The following is a 26,428-nucleotide window of genomic DNA, read 5'->3' as shown; positions in this document are numbered from 1 at the left end:
CGGCTGAGGCCGTTGGTCGTCAGTCATCAGTCAGCCACTCACAGCAGCTCTCGCCGGCTGCCGGCCACTCACGCTGGCTGCCGGCCACTCATGCTGACCACCAGCCGCTCATGGCAGCACACGGTAGCCCATGGCAGCTTACACCGACCTCCAGCTGCTCATGGCAGCCCAGCTCCAGGGAGAGCCATTGTTCACAATCTTAGTTGTAGAGGGTGCAACTCACTGGCCCATGTGGGAATCGAACCAGCAACCTCAGCTTTAGGAGCACGGCGCTGCAACCACCTGAGCCACCGGGCTGGCCCTGGGCAAGTTCTTTAAGCTCTGAGCCTCAGTTTCTTCTCTGGAAAATGGAAATAATGCCTACCTCATGGCATTGCTGAGGCTAAATGAGAAACATAGGGCTTGGTGATAATTCTCCCTTCCCATGGTGGTGTGTAGCTGGAGGGCTGCACTATGTCCCCCAAGGCAGTGCACGTAGCAGTAAGCAAGGGCCCTGCGGGCCAGACCCAGGCCTGGGAGGTATTCCCGGAAGAGTTCCATTCCTCCTCACTAGGGTACCAGACAGCTCCTGGTTCTCCTGCTGGCAGAGCACACACAGAACCAGGGCATATTGGCTCTGCTTAGGGGGGTCTTTGAGAAAACCAAAGGTTTAGAGTGAGTGAGTGGCTCACCCCCAAGGTCACATAGCACGTGTGTGACAGCCTGAAGTGAACCGGGGCTCCTGCTCCCAGCACAGCAGGACAGAAAGTCAGAAGGCCATGGCTCAAAGCTGGAGGAAGCTTGGTTGGGCTATGGCTCTGGAATCACACCAGCTATAGGTCCGTGGGTAAGTCCCTTCACCTCTCGCTGCCTTAGTTTGGTCAGCTGCAGAATGATGATGGTGATATCTACATCAGAACTAGGAGAATCATGCAGTTCAAAGCATCACCATGTGCTTGATAAAAGGTCGTCTAAACGAAGGTGGGAATAGGTGAGGGGTGGCACTGTGTTTTAGACGAGGACTGACTCTAGAGCAGGGGTGTCCCAACTTTTTTCAACGGTTTTCACCAAGGGCCATATGCGGTAAAATATACAAATAGCCAGGCCACTCACTCGAGGTAAAGTACATATTGCCTCACCTGGTTTATTTAAGTAAACTAAATATATTTTTGGAATTTGCTGTGGGCCAATTAACAATGGATTGCGGGCTGCAGTTGGCCCGCAGGCCGCAGTTTGGACACCCCTGGTTTAGAGTATGAATCTTGGGTGTAAATCCTGGCTCTGCTACCACCTCGCTGTGTGACCTCGGCCAAGTTTCTGCCCCTCTCTGGCCTTCATTCTTTGTATCTGTGAAATGGAGGGGTTGAATTGGAATGGTCTCAGAAGGCCCTGCCTTCTCTAACCTCCGGTGGCTTCTTAGTGTTACTCTTCTCTGCCAACATACGCCTGATCACCCTCTGCTGTTCCTGGAGCCCTGGGCCCTCCTGGCACTGGTACCAAAGCCTGCAACTGGCCATGTCCTCATCTTTGTTCTGCAGTGTCCTCTAAAGGGCAGCCTCCTCTGAGCATGCTCAGCTCTCCCATTCACTTAGTAGATCTCCTGGCTCCTAGAGGCCTGAGGTGACCGACCGTCTCCAATGGGTAGAGAAGGGAGGCAGAGAGAGGCCCTCCAGTGTGCCCTCTGTCCCCTTTCTTTGTCATGCTCAGCCAGCTGGACTGTTTTCAGGAGACGTGTGAGGGAGACTTTCAGGGCATCCCCTGGACATGGATGCCTCGGGTACCTGCTTAGGGGAAAGCTCTGGCTTTGCGTACCCTGCTAGGTGGTCTGAGAGAACTGCTGCTCAGGTTTCAGGGAACCTGCTCTGCGTGGCCAACCACATCCACAGCTGTTGTGACCTCTACTCAGGTACCCTGAAAGGAAGTTTTACAGATTTTATAGGGGAGAAGAAGCAGGTTCAGTGGGGCTCCAGAGGCTTCTGCTACCTCTCAGCCTCCCTCAGCACCTCTAGAGGCTCCTGCCAGTGAGGGCTGAGCCTAGAACCAACGATAGCAGGGGCAGGGTGCCCAGCTCTGCTTCGGAGGGGCTGCCTCAGAGTGTGGCCCAGTCTCCTGACTCTGGCTGCTTTCCTGGCAACTGTGCTCTGGTGCCAGCAGGCCCTGTTTGGGCCTGGGGACCAGCGATACAGAGATAGATCCGTGCCCGTTGTTGAGCGCTTTGTCAGCCCTTTGCTCCAAGTACATCTCATCAGATCCTCAGAACAGCCTTCTGAGATAGAAATGATTATGAGCCCGCTTTTCAGATGAAGCAACTGAGACTCAGAGGATGAGTATGTGCCTAGGAGACACAGCTAGCCGATGGCGGAGCCAGGAACCAGGCCGCTGAGTTCCCAAGACCGAGCTTCCCTTCACACGGGACTCCCCGCCTCCCCTGACTAATGGCTGAGGTTGGTTTGAAGATCCCTGAGGAAACATTACTGCTTGTTTTTCCAGATGTTTTCCTCCCATTCCTCTCACTGGGGTCTCCCAGCCTGCACGTGGTCCCACCTCCACTGGCCCAGTACTCCTTTTGGCCCAGGCCCATTCCCCTCTGCCTCAGTCCCCCAGAGTGCGGCTGCCCAGCCTCTGAGAGGAGCTGCCTCTGCTACAGGCTGCTGCCCGACTGGTAAATGTGCTCTCACTGGGGCCTGGCTGTGGGGCTGGGCTGAGTCTCCAGAGTGAGCCAGGCAGTGAGTGGCCTCTGCTCCAGTGGAGGGCCCAGCCCCTCTGGTGTCATGATTTTCCTGCTGTGCTCTTGTGGAACCCAAGTCAGGTGGCAGCCACACTGGGTCACAGAGTAGGCCTGGAGGGCAGACAGGCTGTGCTCCCCAGGAACAGAGAGGCCCCTTGCCATCTCACCCCTCCATCTAAGATGTGTCCTCTGTCCCCCTGTGTCTTCCTTGAAAGCGGAGCTGTCACATTGATCTCTGCCACTCACTGATGTTTGTTTTTGTTTTTCTCTGAGCGTTTTTACCTCTATTCGCTCCTCTTCCTCACAGCCACCCTGGGCAGTGAGCATTGGTTATCCCCATGATGGAGAGGAAGGAAGTGAGGCTCAGAGCAGTGTTGTGATTTGTCAGAGATCACGGAGAAGTTCAGGTTTAGCAGTGGGACAGAAGTCAGCTCCCGTGGTGGCAGACAAGGGCTCTTGACACTGCCCCATGCTGCCTTGTGCAAAGGGCCCAGACACGGCTTATTGGCACGGACAGAGAGCTCATCAGTCAGATGTCACAGGTGGAAAGGCTCTCAACCTGCCTCGGAAGACAGGGAAACTGAGGCCAAAGAAACGTAAAGCCTTGTTCAAAGTACCTAGTGAGTTGGTGGCAGAGTCTAGACTGGAACTCCGGTCTTTGATCCCCAGCCTGGGGTTGGCTCAAGCCCTGCCGCTCTCTGAATGCAGCTGTCTGGTCTCTTGATGCCTTTGGAAGTGGGTGGGGGAGAGCTCACCCATCCTGGTAGGATATACCAGAGGCAGTGGCAGCTGCCCCTGGAGCCTAGAAACAGCTCTGCCCCACCTCAGGGTGTTGTGCCCTGGTGGCCTGCACCATTTCCCTTGACTTCCTCCCCAAAATGCGTGCAGGCAGGACCTTTCGCTGATCCCCAGGTCAGAGCCCTCCGGGGGCTCTGCCTGGCTTACCAGGTTGACTCAGAATGCCCTCTCAAGGATAGTTAAGGCCTCCCCCTCTTCTTTCACCCCCCCCCCCCAGTTCAAGCCGTTGTTTCTCAGTCTGGTTGTGTAGGACACAGCTCCCTGGTCCATGCTGGTATTATGAGCCTTGCGCTCCCCCCCGGCTGAGGCAGTCGGTCGCCGGTCGTCGGTTGGCCGCTTACAGCAGCTCACGGCAGCTCTTGCCTTCTGCCGGCCACTCACGATGGCTGCCAGCCACTCCTGGTAGTACATGGCAGCATAGCAGCCCACGGCAGCCTGTTGTTCACAATCTTAGCTGTAGAGGGTGCAGCTCACTGTCCTATGTGGGAATCGAACCTGCGACCTCAGCATTAGGAGCACAGCGCTCCAACCATCTGAGCCACCGGGACAGCCCATTTAAGGCCTTTTACACTCTGGCCCTGGGTGAGCACTGGACTGGGAGTCAGCAGTCCCAGGTTTGTGACCTGACTCTGCTGCTATGCATGTGATATTGGGTGTCTGGACCACTCTGAATTTCTGTTGCCTCATCTGTTGCTTACTGCCCAGGGTTTGAGTGAGGACCAGAGGAATGACTGCTTTATGGCCATGTAGGCAATTATTTCCTCTCCAGCCTTCACTGTCATCTGCGCCCAGTAGAAATCCTCTACCTACACCATGCCCATTCCCCCTGTCCTGCCTTTCCACGTGTCACTGCTTTGCCCAGAAGGCCTTCCTCGTGTCTGCCTAATTCCACCCTTCCTTCGGGTTCCGGCCAGTTCAGCTAGCGTTTAGTGCACATGATCTGAGTGCCAGACACTGGAGATTAGGTTAAGTCCCAGGAATTCTTCCCTTGAATAGTCACACAGGCTCAACAAACAAGGCTTGATCCTTGCTGTGTGCCACACTCCGTGCTAAGTGCTGGAGTGTCAAAGATGAGCATGACCGGGTCCCTGCCCTTGAGCGGTCTGGAGGGGGAGACAGCCAACCAAGCACACGGTGTGAGCAGACTCTCAAAGGAGGGCCACAAGCCCTGGGCTCTGCAGGATCGAGTGTGACTAGTTTCTGCCCTTGGAGGTATTTAGGCTGGCGGCGCTCTCCCACCCACCCAGACAAGGCCGGGATCTGCTCAGTACTCTCGTATCTGTGATCTCATACGATCCTCAAAATAAGCTTGTGAGGTTGCTGGGACAGGAGATATTCATCTATTGAGCACATACTGATGGTGAACCTACTGTGTGCCAGGCACTATTCTAGGTGCTAGGGAACAACAGTGATCATGACAGTGTGTCTTCACGCAGCTTGTGTTGTATGTAGGGAAACCATCAGTGAGCACATACAGACTGTCAGGAAGTGGTAAGTGCTGTAAAGAATGATAACGCAGGGTGAGCCGATAGAGAGGCTTGGGGAAGACCTCCCGAGGAGGTGGCATTTGAGCAGGGCCCTAAAAGAAGGGGGAGGGGAGAATCTGCTGCCCACCTATACGCTGCAAAATGTGTCAGGCAGAGGGAGCAGCAAATGCAAAGGTCTTGGGGTAGAACTGTATTTGTGCTCAAGGAAAAGCAAGGAGGCCAGTACAGATAGAGGGGAATGAGTGGAGCCAATAGGGTTTGCCGCTGGATTGGATGTGGGGTCTGAGAGAAAGGAATGGAGATGATTCCAGGGTTTGGGGTCTGAGCAACTGAATGATTCTTGGGAGATAGGGACCCTTGTAAGAGAAGCAGGTTTGGAGGTGGGAAAATGAGAGTTCAGTTCCTGTGCCGCTGCCACTCTGCAGGTCCACCCCATACACACCCAGACATATCAGCTAAGGGTCATCCCAAGCCCACCCCTCCAGGAAGCCATCCCATCTTCTCGGACCTACTCCAAGCTCTGTCTTCTGAGAGTTATTTTCTCTGATTAATGTTTTTCTGGCCCTTCTGAGAGACCAGAAAAGACAAAAGCCCAAGTTGAGGGGTGCCCAACACCCCTTATTTATTACCATCCCAGACACTATGAAGCACATAATAAACTCTGTAGCTGATTGAGCTGGGAGGGGCTCCATGCCTCCCTGGGCATCTGTTCTCTCTCCCTGACCCAGCAGCCCTGCCTGAGGTTTGTTCTTTTTTTTTTGCAGCTCCCTCTCCCTCCCCAGTAGCAGCTGAAAATGGGGCGCCTGACTCGTTTTCTGCAGGGCTTATTATCCTGGAAATGGTAGAATTTCTCTTTGTGTTGCTTTCCTACTGCCACCTCTCTAAGTATGATGATATCGCACACAAGTTCAAGTTATATATATAATAGATTTAATTCATTGTTAGGCTTTCTAAGCTAAGTGACTTTCAACTGGAAGAGACACCAAGAACAATAAGTATTTGATATACTCAATTCTGCAAAATTTGCATTTTGCAATCTCTATCCTCCCCCCCAGAAGAAAAAGAAAAGAAAAACCCAGCTTTCCCATAGCTCTAAAGTTTCTGGAAATGGAACCTGTCTTATCAAGCCTCTTGTTTCTTCCCCTACTCCAGGTGTGGGGCAGACTGGTGCTTGGAGCTCCTGCTACTGTCTGCAAGAGTCAAGAGTCAGGGACAAGGCCAGAGAGGGGGATGGGTGAGGGAGGGGAGAGCCCAAGCTGGGAGCTCCACACCTGGGGCCCCAGAGAAGGAAGGGGATGGTAGCTTGAAACTAGACTAATCCCAGGTTCGTTTCCAGCTCAAGCATTCTGTGCTTTTATTTACCCCTTCCACACTCACGGTGAAACTCGGGAAGCCAAGAAGGGCCTCCTTTGCAAGGGATGTGATTTAGATTTTTCTGATGCCAGTGGTACTGCAGGGTCAGGTGAAGGTGCAGAGAGAGTAGAAACTGAGGCCCTCTGGTTTCACTGCCAGCGACAGAGGCAAGTCCTGCCTGGGGCTTAGTGGAGGGTCTCAGAGTGAGAAACCTGCCATCCCCCGAACGCTATGGAGGAGGGACTGGTTAATACATTAGGGCACAGGCGAGGACATGCAGGCAGTGAGGTCCCTCCCTAGGGGTTGTGGGAGTTGGGGGGTAAAGTCATCCTGGGTCTGAAACACTGCTCTGTAGCCCTGTCTTCTTGGGGCAGCTAAGTGGTCATCCCTCCGGCATTCTCTGCTCATCTTAACACGGGGATAATAATGTACCTGTCATTAGGGTTGTTGAGAAAATTAAATGAGATGCTGCAGTACTTGGTGCAGTCTCTGCCTCATAGAAGCAGCTATAACACAGTATGTAGAATATGCCGTTTATACAAAAATTTAAAACTATAGATGCAGAAAAGTTTGGAATTTTGTATCCCAAACTATTAACAGAGTAGATTTGGGGTCTGGTGGAGGGCGCGCTTGTACAGTAGGTATAGGGAAAGGAGAACCACTGGGAAGTTATACACCTTCTACTTAATGCACTTATGTACTAAAAAAAGCTTTAAATGACCATGAGCGATATATTTAAATTTAAATGAGCAATATATTTCCATTTTGAAAAAATCAGAAGGCCCCAGTGTGTATCACATGGTCACCTACTGGGGACCCACAGCAGCCATGAGAATCTCTGGAGCCTGAGGCCCTGCCTCTCCCAGCTGCCACTCCTCCTGGCTGCCTGGAGACCTCTCCCTGGCCAGGCCTGTTGTTGCCTCTTGCCTCTGTGGAGCTTGTCAACACACGAGGACTGTTTACTGCTACTTCCTGGTCCCTATCCTGCCCCCCTCTCCTGTGTGAGTCATCCTCCACCTCACTGCATGGGGACTCTCAAGCCTTGGCCTTTCCTGTGGGGGGTGGGGAGAATGTGCTGGAGTCAATTTCATTCAACAAATGTTTATGGAGAGCTCAGGTGCGGCTGGGTACCTAGAGGTCCTCAAGGTGCTGCCCCAGCTCATGGGGGAGCAGGTGGGGTAGTAACCGGTATTTGAGACCTGGGGGGAAAGACTGGTGGGACTGCAAGGCAGGGCAGGAGTAGAAGCAGGCTCAAGGCCAGCTCAGGGACATTCGGGGCCAGGCCTGAAGGTGAGGGGACCCTTTGAGACCTGCAGCATCAGCGTGGGCCCGTTGGCTCAGTTTCTGGCATGGCCGACCTGCTCCAGCTGTGTGCCAGCGTCTCCCTCACACACAGTCTCATTTCCAGGCTAGCTGGGTGATGCTGCAGGGCCCTTGGAAGACTTTTGAGATTTCCTCTCTTTTCATTTGTTCATACTCTTTCTCCACTGGTTCCCTACCCTTGAGACCCAACTTCAGTCCCAGTCCTTTAGGGAGCAACCGTCATTCCCTTAACCTGCTTTTCCTGAACAGTCACCTTTGTGGGGCTCAGGGCCATGTGTTGGGATAACAAACCAACTAGAACACCAGCTACAGAGCTCTTGGCTCCTCATCTAGGAGGAGCACCTGACTCAGCCTGGGTGCTTCCAGGAAGGCTTCTCAGAGGAGGTGACATCTGCTGCACTGGGTTTTGAAAAGTGGATAGAAGTTCAAGGTGAAGAAGGGGGTGTGAACAGATGGGGCTTGGGGACTTTTGGCAACTAGAGTACAGAGGTTAATGTGGATGGGAGGTTAAGTGTTAAAGGTTAATCCTGACCTTGGCCAGCTGCCACACTTGGAATCCTGATCAGAATGTACCTGCTGTGGAGCAGCCTCTCCTGCTAGGTCTCCCAGTCGCTGTGTCACTCCACTTATTTCTCTCAAGTCTCCTTGGCTGCCGGGTCACCTCCAGCGCCTGTGGTATTTCTGTCCTTACCTCTCCTTTATCAATCATCTCTGAAATTTGTCTGCCACTTCACAATGCACATGGTGCTTCTGTGTCCAGTCCCTTGATTCTCACTTGTCTACACACGAAGAAACTGAGGCCCGTGCATGGTGTAATGATTCGCCGAGTGGTTACCAAAGGGCAGAGCCGGGCCTTGAACCCTAGTTTTGGCCTCCTGGCCCAGCTTGCTTTTTTTTTATCATGCTTCAGGTGGCCCAGCATATGCTGCTTGTGTTCTCAGCTGGCTTTTTAGCTAATTCCCCACCCGGACTTGATGTTCCCAGAGGGTGGGACCCTATCTCTCTGAGATGTGGGTCGAGAAATAGAGGTGCCGTTTGGAAGAATGGCAGGGAAATGCACTGAGAAGACTGCCCCTCCCCCCGCCATCCCCACATGGGGAATGATTCCTATCCAGGTACAGAACAGATTGTTTTCTGGCTGTTTTTCTAGGGGAGGCATATTGCAGACTTGAATGCTCTTCCTGTTGATCCTGATGGGCTTAATTTTCATTGACTCAGGGTGGCACGAGAACTGGCAATGAGGAGGCCTGGGTTCTAATTTTGTCTCTGCCACTTCCCAGCTAGGTAGCCTTGGGCAAGTCATTTCGTCTCTCTGAGCCTCAGTTTCTTCATCTTTCAAACGAGGGTCTGAATATGAGATGAAATGAGAGGAGCTACGTAAGAGGCCCCAGCGCAATGCCTCGCATCAGACCTCTTGAGTGTCCAGTGTTTTTCTTCTTCTCTGTACTAGAGATTGTATCTTAAGGTGAATCATTGGTTTAAATTTTTTTAAAAATTGTCATTCATTGGGTGACACCTGCTCTGGGTTTTAAACAGTGGGGAGAAGTTCAAAGCGAAGACGCGTCTCCCTCTGTGTGCGCACAGATGGGGTTTGGGGACTCCTCGCAATTGGAGTACAGGGGTTAATGTTAATGTAGATTAACCCCATGGTCCAGGAGCTCTAAATAAAGTATCTCAGTGACACTTACCACCACCCTGGGGTGGCATCATCACGCCAGTTACAGAGGAGGGACCAAGACACAAAACGTGTAACAGGTATTGTGCTAAGTGTCTTACATACATCATCTCCTTTAACGTGCATAACAGCACTGATATTTGGCTATTGGCAAAGGCTTGGTGAAGTCTGCCTGCCTTCCTGTCTATCTTTTTCTTCCCTTGTTTTTTCATTTAATTATTACCCACACATCCATTTGCTATGTGCTGGATACTTGTGCTGGGCCCTTTAGACGATACAGACTCTAGGATGGCTTTTCTCCTGCTTCTCTCTCTGACAAACTTCTGTTGATGCTTCAAAGCTCAACTCAAGTGGTCCTTGCTCTGGGAGGATCTCCTGCTCCTCACACTTCAGCGTCATCCCCACCTCCGTCCTCTTTCCCACACTTCACATCTAAAAGCCAGTTGTGTGTCAATTCACAAATAGTTAATGCCTCTTCTATGCCGGAAACTGGAGATCCAGATGCCTAGGAAGCTCCCGCCCTTAGGGAGCTTAAAGCCCAGTGATGGACAAGTGCACACCAACAGGTCATGATAAGTAGAGTGATTTCATGTTATACTTGAGTTTTGAAGAAAATTATAATAATAGCTAACATTGAGTCCCGGCATTGTTTGGCGTTCTTTACCTGATTTCCTCCTGTATTCCAGAAACCCTCTGAAACAGGCTTTTGTACAGATGGGGAAACTGAAGGTAGGAGATACAACATAACCTGCCCAAGGTCACCCAGCTAGTCAGCGGCTGCACCCTGATTAGAACCCAGGGCAGGGTGGCTAGGGCCACGTGTCTTTGTTTCTGCTGGTCTGTCTGGGAACGTGCTGGGGCAGCAGCTGAGTCTGGTTTATCTTTCTCCCTGGTCCTCACCGCTGATGTTGATGGTGTGAAGAATCGGAGTCCCTCCTACCCCGAAGGACACTCGAGCCCAGTGGAGCCCGGAGCTGAGTACACATCAGGCAGGCAGGGGCTGAGTAGTCTGATCATTCCCACCTCCTGCCCTAGGAGTTGAGTGGAAAAGACTGACCCCCTTCTGGCTGGGTTCACTGGGAAGGCTTCCTGGAGGAGACAGGCTTAAAAGATAGGAAGGACTTCATTAGGCTACCAGAGTAGAAGGGGAGCAGTGGTAAGAGACTTCCCTGGAGAAGAGCTCGTGGAAAGAAATACCACGTCTGAGCCTCTGGGAATCTTACGTGGGGCTTCTTTAGTCCTGGGTGCTAATGCTCCCCTTAAAAACAAAAGAAGCAAAATAAGAATAAAACCAGGGATAATGTAGTGAGTGGCTAAGAACACAGACTGCCTGGGTTTGAATCAGTTACCAGCTACTTGACTTTGAGCAAGTTGCTTAACCTTTCTGTGCCTCAGTTTCCTCATCTACAAAATGAGGGGATAGTAATTGTGACCTCCCAGAGCTGTGGTGAGATGCAAATGAGTTTAAAAAAGTATCAGAGCACACTGCCGTAAACTGTAGAGTGCCAGGCTTTCGTTGGGAGACACTACCTTTCAGTACTGTGGTTGGGACTGGTTGCTGGGGCAGTTGAAGAGGGAGTTAAAGAAATGGAGTCGTTGTGCAACCAGGATCCCTTGGGACCTGGCCGAGTTGCAGCCTCACAGTCCTCGGGCCTGGAACTAGGGCGGCAGAGCCCCTTGCATACCCCTGGGTCCCTGGTGACCTAGCACTGGTGGGCCAAGGATGCCCCTCTTCCCAGCACTCCCCATCACCCAGGCCAGGGGAGAGATGCTGGAAGGGGGACCAGGGGTGTCTGGTCACTCTGGCAACGAAGACACAGAACAGCCTTGTCTGCCTGCTTCTGCGCTGGTCTCGGTGGATTGGAAGTCTGAAGTGATGTAAATAAAACGTTCTCCTGGTGAAGAGCAGAAAAGCTGCAGAGGTGCCAGGAGCCCCTCACCGGTTCAGAGTTCCGTCAAGTGTCTAGTATGTGTGCACGTGTGTGTGTGTGTGTGTGCACGGAGTATGCATGTGTGTATGAGAGTGTGTCAGAGTGAGAGTGTGGGTAAGACTATGAGCATGTGTAAGAGTGAGTGTGTAAGAGAGCGAGCCTGTGGGTGTGGGTGTCAGAGGGAGCATGAGTATGGGTGAGTGTGTAAGAGTGTGGATTAGCGTATGTGCAAGTGTACGTAAGAGAGTGGGTAGTGTGTGTGCATGTGTGAAAGTGAGAGAGTGTGTAAAAGAGTGAGAGTGGGGTGAGTGTATGCGCCCCCCCCAGTACCCCCAGTTGCCCAGCTGCCACCTGTCAGTGGACACAGACTGAGAAACACCTCGCCCCCCGCACCCCCAGCCTCTTCACCTAGAAGGAGAGCCGGCCCCAAACTGAACCAGCGGGTTTGCCCTGTGGCTCGCAGGTGTTGCATTCCACACCTTCTCCCATCCTTGCTCTGGGATGACAGACACCCTCTCAGGAGACCATGTGGCCTGAGGGCTCATTGGACTTGGAACTTCATGGGCTTTCATAGTGGAGTCAGTCATGTGATCGTTAGCAGGTCACTGGTTCCCTTTGAGTCTCAGTTTCCCTGACCATGTAATGGAAGGTTAGTATGTTCCCCATGGTCTGTTCCAGCCCTCACAGCTCTGGGTCTGATTATAACTGCCCCACCCCTGATTCCATCCTGGTGACATCACCAGTGCCACAAGTTCAGGCCTTGGGAGTTTTGCCTCATTTCTTGGTATCGTGGGATCTCTCCGCGATGCTGGGCCTTTGTCAGGGGACCAGGGGTCCCACCTGTGCCCCTTTTATCACACCTGGTGTCGACAAGTTTCCTGAGCTTTGAGGGGACTCTTCAGGGATGCAGGGTTGGGACATCTGGTGGAGTCAGGGCCTTGGGAGAGGAACAAGCCAGAACAGGCCTGCATCCCCCACTTCCCTGAGCTTCTGCGCCTGACAGAATCCACCCCCTTGCCCCTGGAAGCTGCTCTCCAGTAACGTGCTGCCTACTCGTGGGCTTGGAGCCCAGAGTGGATCCCAGACCTTCCTCCTCAGCTTGAGCTCAGCCCTCCCTTCCCTTGCCTGTCAGGGCCCAGAGTTCCTTCTGGTCACTGAGAGGCAGGGCCAACACAGGAAGACCCCGGGGGACCCACTCTGAGAACATAGCTCCAGCCCTAGGTACTCTGGGAGTTGCCTTATTTGCACTGCATCTGAGTCAGGAGGCGTGGGAGCCAGGCCTCGGTGGCCTGGTCATGTCCTGCCTCCTCTGAGCTCCAGGTTTTGATCTGTCAGGTAAGAATGCCAGCTGTCTCTCACCTAGTGATGGAGGCCTGATGGCCCAAAGGGGCCAAGATTGGGCAAAGCTCCTCATGGAGGTTGTGACCCTGAGCCACCTTGGTGTCCCCAATGCACAGCTCTGGCCTGGCTGGGAGGAAATACCTGGCAGTTGAGTAAAGGATTAATGAGCTCTCTTTGCTACAAGTAGGAGATGCTCTAAGCTAGAATAGAACTTCTCCCTTAGACTCTGGGGAACCACTGAATCTTGCCAGGCCCCAGCTTTCTCATCTGAAAAATGGGACATCTATTCCACAGGGCTGTTGTGAGGACGAAAGAGATGGTATGTGCCAGGCTCCCAGCACAGAGCCTGGCTCATGGTGCACCTTTAGGAGTAAGGAACATTCTTCATGTGACTGCTCTTGTCTTGTTTCACATTACCACCCACCCCCCCCCCCACAAGGGGCTATGGCTTACTTGTGTCTGGGTCTCTAGTGCACTATCTGGAACTTCCTAGAGACAGGATAGCTTTCTGGGTTGGACTGATGGCATAGACGGGTGGGGAGGCATTTTACAAATCTTACGTGTTAGGTGGAGGTGGAAAGTATCATCTGCCCGCGCTGGACTCTAATTTAGACTCGGCCTTTTCCTGAGGCAGCCATTGGTGGTCAGCTCCAGGGCAGGTATGGACGGGATATTGAGGTCAGCTGGCTAGAGCTGGGCTCCTGGCCTGTGCCTGCAGGAGCTCTGCTCCCCTGAACCCCTGTGCCATCCTGTCTCCTCTCTGAGGCCATACAGGTCTCGGGGGTGTAGTGCCATTGTCCTGTCTCCATCACTTCTGCAGGGGTTGTCTGACCTCACTGGGTGCCAGGGAGAGAGAGGAACTTGGGTGATGACTGTGGATTGAAGATGACGAGAGACACCAGAGAATGACTCCTGCCCTAACCTGGGTAGACAGGTGGTCAGGGAATGCTTCCTGGAGGAGAAGGAGGCAGGCAGATATGGTGTCAGCCACACACAGTGCGGGGAGAGGTACAGGAACGGTGCTCTGAAGAGACAAACTAGACACTAGGCGAAGATCTGCAGGTAAAAGAGGATGTGGCTCATTTCGGGAAATTACAAAGAGTTTGGCAAGGCTGAAACCTAAGAGTTGACAGAGGGGAGCATGGGACATTAAACAAGACCTAGTGACAGAGGCAATGCTGAACATTTGAATTTGACCTCTACAGCAAGAGAGGTTTGGGCTTAACGTGATCTACCCCTTCCCACTGGGGCTTTACTGGTGGAAACGGCAAAGACTTAGGGACTTTTCAGCAGAAGAGGTGACTTTTGGTCAGGTCTGTCTTGAAGTCAGGAGAACGAATGCATATGATGGCTTTGGGGTCCTCTTCTGATCTAGGATGGAGATGTGGGTTTTTTCCTGACATGTTTTGAGTGTCTCCTGGGTGCTCGGCACTGGGCCTAAATAGTATTTTCAGTGTGAGTCTTGACTTGTAGCTATACTGGCACTATCGTTACCTGAGAGGAGGAGGCGCTTTGGACATGGGGAGGGATGTTCTTCTCCTTTCCAAGGATTTCAGGGGTAATGAGAGCAGAGGCCTGGCCAGAAAGGCTGCTGGGAATCACGTGGGTAGCAGCCCTGTGCATTTTCAAATCAGTCAATATTTGTTGAGCACCTACAGTGTCCCCAGCCCTGGGGATATAATTATAAACAGATATGGAATCTGCCTGCACAGAGCTTACAGGGATGGGAGGAAAGCGAGAGCTTTCCCCTTGAACAAAGTGTCATACCCTCTTAACCAAGCAGACCCTGGGGGTTATGGTACCCACCGTGCAGCTTCTCCAGCCACCTCCCCACCCCAAAACAAGCCCAAAACCCAGAGGGCACTTGGGGCAAAAGCTGGCATTGAGAGAGGCCCTCTCTGAAGGGGATTTTGGCTGCCTCCCAGCTGTGGGTTTGGAGCCCCAAGGTGAGCCTGCTGCTCCTGCTCTGAGGAGATGGTGGGGGGGGTCCCAAGCCGAGGGGCGTGTTCATGCCTTGAGGGGGAGTGGGGATAGGAAGAGTTGATTTACAGGACTGTGGAGTTTGATGGGAGCTGGGGGGATCTGCTCCTGGAGTCTGTCCTGGTCCTGCTACTGATTTGCTATGTGACCTTGGGCGAGTCCCTTCTTTCTGAGCCTCAGTTGCCCCATCTTTAAGCTAGGAGGGATTGGGCTAGAAACAGGGTGGCTATAAATAGGTTGTTTCTCATGCCAAACTGATTGATTGCTGTTGGCTTCTTGAGCAGCACTCTGGACTTGGCAGGAAAGCATGTGAGTCTGGGATTGGAGCTTGCTGTGTGCCTTCTGCAGACCCCGGGCGGTATGATCCCCAAGCTCCTTTCTGCGCTGATGTTCTGATTCTTCTGTGCTGCCTTCTGTCTCCCGTGTCACTTCTCCACCAATCGGTGGTCTGCCTTCCACTTAAACACCTGCCTCCCTGAACTTGTGCCTGGAAAGATGGCTTGAGGTCAGGTGTAGGTAATGCCCCTAGGTACTTGGAGCCTTGGTGATCAGTGTATAATTTCACCTTGAACCTTTCACCTTTCACCCTCTGGAGGCATACACAGCTGCTGCTTTCTGCTATTTTATGACAGTGACCGATAGCAACTGTATATCCTTTGAAACAGGCGCTTTAAAAACATTGTCACTTAGTTTAAAGAGCAATCCTGTGAACCCTGTGGTATTATCACCTCCATTTTACAGGCGAGGAAGCTGACGTCAGAGAGTCAACAGAACGGCCCTCTGAGATGAGTCTGTGCCCCTCTCCCCAGCTGTTTGCCTCAGCTCCAGCCCTGTCCCCAACCTTCTGTCCTCCTGGCTCCCTGCAAGCCCACAGCCTCCTGTTCTCTCTCCCTCCACAGGTTTCCATGTGATCCCCACTATCTCGAGCATCGTCCCGGAGAGCTGCCTGCTGATTGTGGTGGGGCTGCTGGTGGGGGGCCTGATCAAGGGCGTGGGCGAGAAACCCCCCTTCCTGCAGTCCGACGTCTTCTTCCTCTTCCTGCTGCCGCCCATCATTCTGGATGCGGGCTACTTCCTGCCGCTGCGGCAGTTCACGGAGAACCTGGGCACCATCCTGATCTTCGCTGTGGTGGGCACACTGTGGAACGCCTTCTTCCTGGGCGGCCTCATGTACGCCGTGTGCCAGGTGGGCGGCGAGCAGATCAACAACATCGGCCTCCTGGAAAACCTGCTCTTTGGTAGCATCATCTCGGCCGTGGACCCCGTGGCCGTGCTCGCCGTCTTCGAGGAAATTCACATCAACGAGCTGCTCCATATACTCGTCTTCGGAGAGTCGCTGCTCAATGACGCCGTCACTGTGGTGAGGGGCAGGGACCCGAATCCAAGTGCAGAGTGACCCGCGTCCCCGCTAGTAATAGGAATAAAACAGCAAGTCCATCCCTGCCTAGTGTGTGCCAGGCATCGTGCTGAGCACGTGACATGGATGATGGATGGTCTCATGTAATCTCGTGACAACCGTAGGAGGTGCTCAGTGTTCTCACTTTACAGAGGAGGAATCAGGCCCAAAGAAGTTAAATAACTGGATAGAACATGATGGAACCAAGGTAGAAGCCAGGTCTGTCTGACTCCGGGGCCTGAGCATTTGGCCTTACCAGGTCATGTGGTCCATCCCTGACTTGGATTGTGACGGGACCTTGGTTGTGTTACTTATCCTCTTTGTACCTCAGTTTACCCTGTATAGACCAGTTAGTCTGTAAGGGGCATTTCAGCTTTCATGTGGGCTATGTCTTTAGAGTTCGGTTTGTGCAGAGTTCTGGGGCAGCGATTGTGGAAAGGGACCTTGCCCCCCAAACCTCCAGAAAGTGATAAGTAAAAAGGGCTGGCCACTTGCTTACTAAGTGACCTTAAGCAAGTGACTGTACCTCCAAGGGCCTCACCTTTGACACCTGCAAAGTGGCAGAGTAGTTAGTGTTTTCCTCCCAGGGTCTAGTGAGGAGACAGCCCCAATGCGGGGTCTGCACGTGGCAGTTCTCTATATGTTTGCACATGCCCTTCCTCCCAGCCAGTTTCCTCAGGAAACAGATACGTGTATGTGCACACCACATTGTGTTGTGAAAACACCCCCACCCCCCTCCCAGCTGGACCCCTCAGCAGCTGCACACATAGGAAAGCACAAGGACATGTGTGCTTGCACATGCACTCCCCCTTCTCTACCCCAGCCCCTCAGGCAGCTGCACCTCAAAGAAGAGACAGACACTGGCTGTCTGCGCCCGGTAGCTTTGGCTTCCTCTTCCTCCCCTGCTGCCCTCATCGGCTCCTCATGGGGCTGATAGAGCAGCAGCCTGGCCTGAGCAGACCTGTCTTGGTCCTGGTCTCTTCTAGTACCCCCTCTTGCCCAGGGTTACCATGGTGCCTCAGTTTCCCCATCTGTACTTAGCCTGTCATCCTTCTGGGGATCTTATAGGAGTCACACGCACTAGTGTCTGAAACTGATGGGTGCCAAAGACAAAGTCCTCCCGCTGAGCCTGGGTGTGGGGTTGCATCCAGTGGATACCTCAGTCTAGCCCCCACGGGCCCATAGCCTCACCTCCCCAAGGACGTGGCATGGTGGTAGTAATCGCTGGTGTTCATTGAGCACTTCCTGTCTGAATATGTATTGCCTCATCTAATCTGCATAGAGACTCCATGAGGTGAGCACTGTTGTTATTCCCAGTTTTTCCAGGTGAGGAAACTGAGGCACTGAAAGGCTAAGGAACTTATCCAAGGTCTGATAAGTGATGTGGCTGGGGTTCCTCCCAGTCTGAGTCCAGAGCCCATCTGCTTACCACTATGCTGCACTGCCTCTCTAGTCCCACTGACAGTAGTCACTGTCTGGAAAGGAGGACCCTGCCCTCTGTACCCGCCCCACTGGCCCAGGTGATGGACCCAAGGACCCATGGATCTCCTCAGGCCAGGGGTGAGTTTAGGCAGCCCAGGGCTGAGGACACACCTGCCGTTCTCTGCTAGAGCCCTGCCCTGTCTCCCAGACGGCTGTGTTCCAGGCAGCATGGGACTGGCCAGCGCTCAGCATCTCTCCTTCCTGCCTGGCCCAGGTCGGGCCCTTTCTGGAGCTCTGGGTGTGGTGCAAGCACCTCCTTTCCCAGACAGTAAACCTGAAGGTTGCCCGTGAGCTGTGTGGTCTCGGTCCTTTGCCCTGGAGGTCACCTCCTGCACCCATCTCCAGGTCCTGCCCAGGTACTGGGAGCTTTGGAAGGTTCCCTCGCAGGGATCCTCAGCAGTCCCCAGGCCTGGAAACTCCCCATCTGGTTTCCTGGCAGCACTGCCTAGGAGTAGGCCAGGGAGCTGGCTCCTAAGAGGGCAGAACCTTAAAGCTCAACCCAACAGGGAGGCCCCATTCACTGCTGTCAGGGAACAAGTTCTGGGCCCAGTTCTGCTGCTCCCAGGCTAGGGGCCCTCTGGCAAGTCACTTTGCCACTCTGAGCTCAGTTAGCAAGGGAGCAGGCATCCTTAGTGACCTACCTGACAGAGCTGTGGTGTGTCAAGCAGGATGACCATTGTCAACGGGCTTTACAGTATATGAAGTGCCACTTAGATGTCTGACGGTCGTGTTATAATGACTGTTTACTTCCCAGTCCAGGAGGCGGGGGAGCCTTCGAGAGCTTCCAGTTCCATAGCATCTGAACTTGGCTGTTGTTCATCACAACCACCTGGGGAGCTTGTTGAATAGAGATTTCTGGGGTCCACCTCCAGAGAGTCCAAGTTAGGGTATGGCCTGGACATGTGTATTTTCAGAAAGCCTCAGAGGTTAGTTAAGAAGTCCTGTTCTAGTTTGTTGCCTGAACTTTCCCTGCTTTGTGCTGAAGGAGGGACATGATCTGCCCAAGGTCAAACAGAGGTAAACTGAGCAGTGCCAGTCGCAGCTGCCACTGTCACAGGCACGGTTCTAGGCGCTCTGCCTTTACTGACTAATTTAATCCTCACAACTGCCCTGGAAGGTTGCTACTATTGCCCCCATTTTGTGGATAGGAAAACTAGCACAGGGAGATTGAGTAATTTGTCCCGTGTGTACACTGGGGGACAGCAGACCCAGAGTTCCAACCCAGGAAGGTAGACTTCAGAGTCTGTGCTCTTAACCAGCAGGTACTCCAAGCCTCAGGCCAGACCCTCTGGCCCGCTGGCCAGTGGCTCTGAGCACCTGCTTGGCACTAGGGTTTCTGTGTTACCACGTGGCCTCTTCTGGTGGCTGTGGTCATCAGAGGAGAAGGGATCACCCTGGCTAGACCCCCGGGAGCCATGGGTCAGGGCCCCGCTCTCCTACTGACTCTCCTGCACACCCTCCCCAGGTCCTGTATCACCTCTTTGAGGAGTTTGCCAGCTACAACCATTTGGGCATCGTGGACATCGTCCTTGGCTTCTTGAGCTTCTTCGTGGTGTCCCTGGGCGGGGTCTTTGTGGGTGTGGTCTACGGGGTCATCGCAGCCTTCACCTCTCGATTCACCGCTCACATCCGTGTCATCGAGCCACTCTTCGTCTTCCTCTACAGCTACATGGCCTACTTGTCAGCTGAGCTCTTCCACCTGTCCGGCATCATGGCGTGAGTCTGGGTGCGGCAGGGGGAGGCCGCCTGCTGGGATTCCCAGGCTTGTAGGGTCATGAGGGAGCTCACCAGGATCCAGCCTCCAGCACCAGGGAAGAGATGAGCTCCCCACTCCGGGGCCTGGGACTGCCCCTGGAAGCACTGTTTAAAGTTCTGGGAAGTCTCAGCTCTGCTATGTCTTTCCTTCATTTGTCTTAAAGGGAACCCCTTGGTCGTAGCTATATATAGGCACTCGCATTCACTGCTCCCCTCGGCAGCTCCAGCAAGGAGACTGGAGGCTTCCATTGAAGCAAGGAATCCTGGAGGTCCCGAGGCCTCACCTGGGTCTTGAAGGCAGAGGCAGTGAGGTGCCAAGGTGTTCCCAGTAGGAAGTGCAGAGGTGGGGCTGGATTGGGGGAGTCGGGGTGACAGTGTGGAGGCCAGGCCAGTGGACTCCAGGCTGGGAGGGCTTGGGCTGCTGCTCAGAACGGAGCTCCCTGTGGAGATGCCCCCGCGTCAGGGGACACCACACTATGGGGAGTGAACGCTAGACCACAGGTGTGCGTCATTGACTCCTGTTAGGCAGAGAGGCAGCGTGGCCTCACGGGCAAGGCATAGGCTTTGGAGATAATCAGTTTGTGTCTTAGCTGTCACTCGCTGGCAGTGTGACAGTGGGTTGTCGACTTTATTTCCCCAAGTCTCAGATTCGTCATCTGAAAAATGTAAGAATATGCCTGCCTGTAGGGTTGAGTGAGCGGACTGAGAGAGCGGGCGTGGAAAGCCCCTAGAGGAGCTGGCAGCCTCCCTGGCAGCAGAGGGGCTCTGGGAAGGTGCAGCTCGACTCTGAACCCCGAACCTCACTCTTCCCTGACCCCAGACTCATTGCCTCGGGAGTGGTGATGCGCCCCTATGTGGAGGCCAACATCTCTCACAAGTCCCACACGACCATCAAGTATTTCCTGAAGATGTGGAGCAGCGTCAGCGAGACTCTCATCTTCATCTTCCTCGGCGTCTCCACCGTGGCTGGTTCCCACCACTGGAACTGGACCTTTGTCATCAGCACCCTGCTCTTCTGCCTCATCGCCCGAGTGCTGGGTGAGGTCCTGGGCCCGAGGGACATGTGTGTGTGTGTGGGTGGCATTGTAGAGGGGCTGGGGTTCGCCCCTGGCTGCTCCCAGCACAGCACAGCTGCACAGCAGGGGCTTCCCCCACTCCTCTCCACAATGCTGAGGCCGTGCTGGGCCTTAGAGGGAGAGAAGCCCACTCTGTGGGGAGTCTGGGATCTCTGGGGAGACAGTCGCAGTGTGTCAGAGTGGAGGGGCCTCAGCGACACTCTAGTTCTGAGCCTGTCGGGATCTGAGGAGGGGACCGAGACCCCCAGAGCCCAGGCCTGAGTGTTCTCTGCATTCTCACAGATGCATTGGCACAGATGACTTTAGCACGTGCAAAGGCAAAGCTGTGTGCAGCTCCTCCAAGCCTAACTGCCATCCAGGGCTGCACATGGGAGCAGGCTCGGATCCCTGGGTTCTGCTTACACTTTCCAGACACACCTCACCTCAGTGACTATGTCCCTTCCCCACTCTGGATCTCTCTCACCTCTTCTCTGAGATTAGGTCTGTGTGCCTGAGCCCGACTGGACGTCACATTTACTTGGTCCACTGTTTTAAAACCCCTTAATTCCTGGGCCTCGTCCTCCCGAGATTCCAGTTCTGTGGGTTGAGGTTAGACCCAGACCAATGCATGTCTTAGTAACTTTTCATTACAGAAAATTTCAAACACAGAGAAAAGCAACCCCATGTTCCCGTCATATTTAATAGATACCAACTTGTGGCCAATACTGTTTCATCTCTTTTCCCATCGTCCTCCCAACCTTTGGCCACTGGAGGCCTCTGTGATGCCTCTAAAGTACATCCAGGTTGGGGGCCCCTTAGCACCCACTCAGCTCTTAGATTGAAGGATTCAGAGCACCCTGGGCTGAGGGACCCAGGAAATGAGTGAGCAGGGTGGGCTTACCATTGGAGGCTTCCTCCAGACAGAGAAGTTGCTGGTGCAGAAGCCAGGAGGGGCTGCCGGGCTGCAGACAGCCTGACCCTTCTTCTCGCCCCTCCCTGGCAGGCGTGCTGGGCCTGACCTGGTTCATCAACAAGTTCCGCATCGTGAAGCTGACCCCCAAGGACCAGTTCATCATCGCCTACGGGGGCCTGCGAGGGGCCATCGCCTTCTCCTTGGGCTACCTCCTGGACAAGAAGCATTTCCCCATGTGTGACCTGTTCCTCACCGCCATCATCACCGTCATCTTCTTCACCGTCTTTGTGCAGGTGCTGGACAGGGTGGAACAGCCCTGCCTGGGGACCCTGACTCTGCCAGTGGAAAGAGGAAGCACATGACCCAAGAGGGGGCCATGGTTCTAGTCTTTTATCCACCAATAGCTTGCTGTGCAGCCTTGGGCAAGCCACTCCCCCTTCTGGGCCTCAGTTTCCTCACTTGTTAAGGGGGAGTTGTGATAATGAGTCATTGCAAAGTGACCAATTGGAATATAAAATTGCCAGAATGCTATCTAACTTGGGAACCCAGCAAGCAGGAGGAGAAGTGGGTACAGTCAGTAGGCCCACGATGCTCATTGTAGGGCTTTAGGGAAGTGATTTAATTTCTCAGGGTCTCAGTTTATGCCTCTGTAAAATGGGAATAAAATAGCACAACACGGGGGAACTGGGAAGGTCACTGAGCTGGGCAGCAGCACGTCTGGAGTGAGCCCAGGCTCTGCTGCTGTCTGAGAAAGACCCTGCTCCCGTCTCTGGGTCTCAGTTCCCCATCTGGGAAGTGAAGGGACTGGACTAAATCCCAAAGAATCCATCCAGCCTGCTGGTCAGTGATTTCTGTACATTTGAATGACCCAGGTTTAGCTGAGAGTCCACCACCACCCGCCCTGAGTCCTCAAGGAAGCCCAGCCTGGGGTGGTGTAAATCCCACCTTACCTGAGCTGTGACCTTGGGCAAGTGAGAAACACCCTGTCAGGACCTCTGTTTCTCTACCATCCCCTCCATCTTTCCTTGACACTAATCCTGGAAAGCCCTAGATGGGAAACATCATTGCCTTCCCAGGAGAAAGACATGTAGAAGAAACCTCTTGGGGCTGGACTTATTTCCTATCCTTTAAGAGGAGAGGAGGCTGCCTCTTTTGTCCTCTTGACCTGCTTTCATCTTCAAAAATATTTTATCATCTTGACTTTGCAGTTGTATATGCTAATGGTTTACCAAGTCCATTTTCAATGAAGGCATCATTGAGGTAGGGATCTCCCTGCTTGGGCTCAAATCCAGCTCTATTACTGTGAGACCTTAGAAAGTTACTCAATCTCTCTGATCCTCAGTTTCCTCATCTTTAAAATGGGGACAATGAAAAGACCTACTCATATGGTTGTTGTGGGTATTAAAGCTAATACTAGTAAAACACAACTGGCTCTGGCACATGGCAAGTGTGCAGTTAAATTAGCTGTTGGTGCTATTACTAGGTGCTCCTTGGTCATAGTCCTGTGAGGGAAGCAGAGCACAGGTGGTTCTCCCCATTAGCCAGGCCTTACTTCCCTGGGTTGCAGAATGCATCTGTGGTGGAGCCCACACTTGTCCCAGGCCCTCTGACCCCTGGCCCAAGCTAGGTGACCTGTGTGTGAGTCATTCTGCTGGATAGGCTGTCAGACTTCAGGAAAAAGGAGGCTTTGAGGACCTACCTCAAAGGTAGAAGTGCTGGCATGAAGGTTGAAAGATGAGGGTCCTCAGAGCAGAGGGCATTGTGACCTCAGGGACCCTGGGGGAAGGTGGGAGGCTTTGTGGCCTCCCTGCCAGGGTAGACCTGGAGGGCCTGACACTCACCTGCCCCTCAGGGAATGACCATTCGGCCCCTGGTAGACCTGTTGGCTGTGAAGAAAAAGCAAGAAACGAAGCGCTCCATCAATGAGGAGATCCATACACAGGTATTGGAAGCCGGGCCCTCAATTGCAGGAGAAGGCTTGGGGAGCAGCTAGGCCTTGCCAGTCCCTCCTCCCTTATCCCAGTGCCGGATAGTCCTTAAGCCTCTTGAAGTCAGCAGGTCTCCTCCTAGGAAGGTGTGGTATGAGCAGCGGGAACCTAAGGAGGGGATATCATGCCATCTCTGCCTCTAGTATATACCTGTTCCAGGCATCAGGCACAGGTGGGATCAGAGAAGGGGGTTCAGCCATGCCCCAGTAGCCAAGGGCTTGAGGTGCCCCTGGTATTCAGTTTGAGTGAGGTATGGGCGCCATCTCCTGGCTGCTCCTGCACCTACAGGGCCGGGCTGAGCAGAGCCACACTAGCTTCGAATGTGGGGGGGGCCTATTCAGAAGTCTTGGTAGGGGAGGAGCCCAGTAGTGAGGCTTGACCTGGCCCTGGGCCCGTTTCAGTTCCTGGACCACCTTCTGACAGGCATCGAGGACATCTGTGGCCACTACGGCCACCACCACTGGAAGGACAAGTAGGTGGCAGGCCTGGCGGGCAGGTGGGCAGGGAGGGGCAGGTAAGGGTCTCCCGGGGCCTGGGTGTCTCCCCCCCCCCCGGGAGCTGGCTCCATCCATCTCCTCCCTTCTTCCACCAGGCTCAACCGGTTTAATAAGAAGTATGTGAAGAAGTGTCTGATAGCCGGCGAGCGTTCCAAGGAGCCCCAGCTCATCGCTTTCTACCACAAGATGGAGATGAAGCAGGCTATTGAGCTGGTGGAAAGTGGTGGCATGGGCAAGATCCCCTCTGCTGTCTCCACCGTCTCCATGCAGTGAGTGCTAATAACCAACCTGGCTGCTTCTGCACCCACACTAACCCCTCGACACCACCCTGGAGCAGGCCACCCTGGGGAGGGGGTGACAGCTGGCGAGCGAGCTGCAGGGCCGCACTGAGGACCTGAGGCTTAGCCCACCCCCCCGGGCCGTCCCCAGAGTGACCTCCTTCTGGCCCAGTCCAGCAGGCTCCAGGGTCACAGGAATTTTCTTGAGGATCTAACCTGTGCCATGTTGTTCCAGAAACATCCATCCCAAGTCCCTGCCTGCAGACCGCATCCTACCAGCACTCTCCAAGGACAAGGAAGAGGAGATCCGCAAAATCCTGAGGAACAACTTGCAGAAGACCAGGCAGCGGGTGAGGGGTTGCTCCCTGCCCGGGCCCCCTACAGTAGAGGAGCCCCGTGTCTCTCTGTCTGCTCCGGCCTCTCCGCACACATGCCCAGAGCTGCCCTGGCCGCTCCAGGCCCAGCTTCCAGGGCCTGCCCTGCCTGACATCTCTTCTTCCCACAGCTGCGGTCTTACAATAGACACACGCTGGTGGCAGATCCGTACGAGGAGGCCTGGAACCAGATGCTGCTCCGGAGACAGAAGGCCCGGCAGCTGGAGCAGAAGGTGTGTCCGGGACTGGGGTGGCTCCTTTCTCGGGGTCTCTGGGTTCCTCCTCGTCCCGCACTCCCCACCAAGCCCTTTTGAAGACAGAGCACTCTGATCTGGGTTTTTTGGGCCTCCTCTACCTGTTGTCAAGGCTGATACCCAAGGCAGGTTCCAGAAAGCCTTCTCCACCTCCTCCCCGTTAGGCTCAGTGAAGAGGCCAGGCCCCTCATCACATCCTCAGGCTTCTGTGCTAGAAGAGTCTCCATGTGCTCTAGCCCTTCATTTTGTTGTGAGAAAACTAAGGCCCAAGGGGAAAGACAGCTGTCCAAAAGCACAAAGAAAGGCACACATTTGTTCAGGAAACATTTGTTGAGTGGTCCCGACGTGCTAAGCAGCAGTGTAGCCTCTGAATTCTTGGATGAGTCAGCCCAGTTCCTCCCTTACGAGCTGCTCACGCAGTGGCCCATGCAGGGCCGGGGGCCCTGAGCACCCTGAACAGGGCAGGGTCAGGGCAAACTTAGGAGCCAGAGCCAGGGTGAGGGGAGTGTGGGCAGAGGAAGGTTCAGGAAGAAAGAAGAACGTGTGCCTAAGTTCCCAATCACAGAAAGTGGCCCATTCTAGAAACTGAGAGGGCTCAGCTTTCAAGGAAGCTTGTGAATGGTGTAAGGGTTTGGGCTTTATTCTACAGGCATAGAGAGCTATGGAGGGTTCTCGGTAAGGGAGTGACATGGAAAGGAGTGGAGGTGGTCCAGATTAGGGTGGTGACGGGGAGATAGAAAGGAGTAGGTAGATTCAAGGGACATTTAGGAGGTAGAACCAGCAAGACTTGGTCACCAGTTTTAGGTGGGGCTGAGGGAATAGAAAAAGGAGCTGGGTAATGTCTAGCCTTCTGATTTGGGTAGCTGGTAGTGGTGGCGGTGACAGGAGACGCCAGGAAGGAACAAAAATGTGAGGGAAGATAAGGAACTGAGTTCAGTTTCGACATGTTGCATTGAGATACCTGGGGGTCATCCAGGGCCCAGGTGTCCACTCCTGAGTTGACTGTATGGGTCTGTACGTCAGGGGCAGGTGTAGAGCTAGAGACTGGGGCAGTGCCACTGGGACCAGGAGGGCAGCGCAGGAGTGTTCAGGGCTGCCCAGGAGATTGCATAGCTTGAGGGGAGACTGGGCCGAGCCCTCAGGAACCCCTGAAGTGCCAGCATGGCTCAGGCAGGTGGAAGAGTTTAGTGAGGAACTGCCAAGAGGGAGCGAGCGTCCTGAATATGCCTGTGGCCACCAGTCTTGGGTGCCATCCAGAGGGGCTGCCCAAGCTCACAGCTGTCTGCTCTTTCTCCTTCAGATCAACAACTACCTGACAGTGCCAGCCCACAAGCTGGACTCACCCACCATGTCTCGGGCCCGCATTGGCTCAGGTAAGGCAGGGCACAGGGTGCCTGGTGAGGGGCCTCGCAGCTGGGCGCTCGGTGCCACTGACTCCTGAAGATGAGGCTCCAACAGGAAGGGCCTCAGAGAACCAGTGGGGAGCACAGGCTTCTTCCTCCCAAGTCATGAGCTCCTCCTCCATCAGGTGGAGTTGGGGAATGGCCCTGTCATCCTCCCCAGGAACAGGTGCTCCACGTGGGGTGACACTGAGGACGGAAGGGAGGTGGGTGCCTGGCAGGGAGACAGGAGGGGTCTGCACCATCGGGGTCTCCAACCCGTCGGGGGCACGAGGGCAGGCCTTCTCTCAGGCCGGGGCCCCTGGGGCAGTGGTGACTCAGGAAAGAGCCCTAATGCTTGGTCTGAGGAGCAGCACCCGCCGGAGGCCCTACTGTGAGAAGAACAGTCCTGCCTTTGAGGCCCCAGCCTGAGAGAAGAGAAACTCTGATGAGGGTTCCCAA

At 54.0% G+C, this 26,428-nt stretch overlaps 1 protein-coding gene across 1 annotated transcript in view; it reads left to right on the top strand.

Annotated features, from left to right (window-relative positions):
• The window catches only part of SLC9A1 (solute carrier family 9 member A1), a 48,498-nt gene that overhangs the window by 20,081 nt on the left and 1,989 nt on the right, over positions 1-26,428 (top strand). Inside the window, exons 2-11 of the mRNA XM_033113670.1 lie at positions 15,495-15,955; positions 18,939-19,189; positions 20,049-20,266; positions 21,287-21,489; positions 23,049-23,138; positions 23,586-23,656; positions 23,777-23,950; positions 24,195-24,309; positions 24,465-24,566; positions 25,888-25,960. Of these exons, the coding sequence (XP_032969561.1) occupies positions 15,495-15,955; positions 18,939-19,189; positions 20,049-20,266; positions 21,287-21,489; positions 23,049-23,138; positions 23,586-23,656; positions 23,777-23,950; positions 24,195-24,309; positions 24,465-24,566; positions 25,888-25,960 (1,758 nt within the window). The remainder of the gene's footprint in view (positions 1-15,494; positions 15,956-18,938; positions 19,190-20,048; positions 20,267-21,286; positions 21,490-23,048; positions 23,139-23,585; positions 23,657-23,776; positions 23,951-24,194; positions 24,310-24,464; positions 24,567-25,887; positions 25,961-26,428) is intronic.

Source organism: Rhinolophus ferrumequinum, chromosome 9 (assembly GCF_004115265.2).
Source record: "Rhinolophus ferrumequinum isolate MPI-CBG mRhiFer1 chromosome 9, mRhiFer1_v1.p, whole genome shotgun sequence".
Taxonomy (NCBI): Eukaryota; Metazoa; Chordata; class Mammalia; order Chiroptera; family Rhinolophidae; genus Rhinolophus; species Rhinolophus ferrumequinum.
This window is presented reverse-complemented; position numbering and strand designations above follow the sequence as displayed.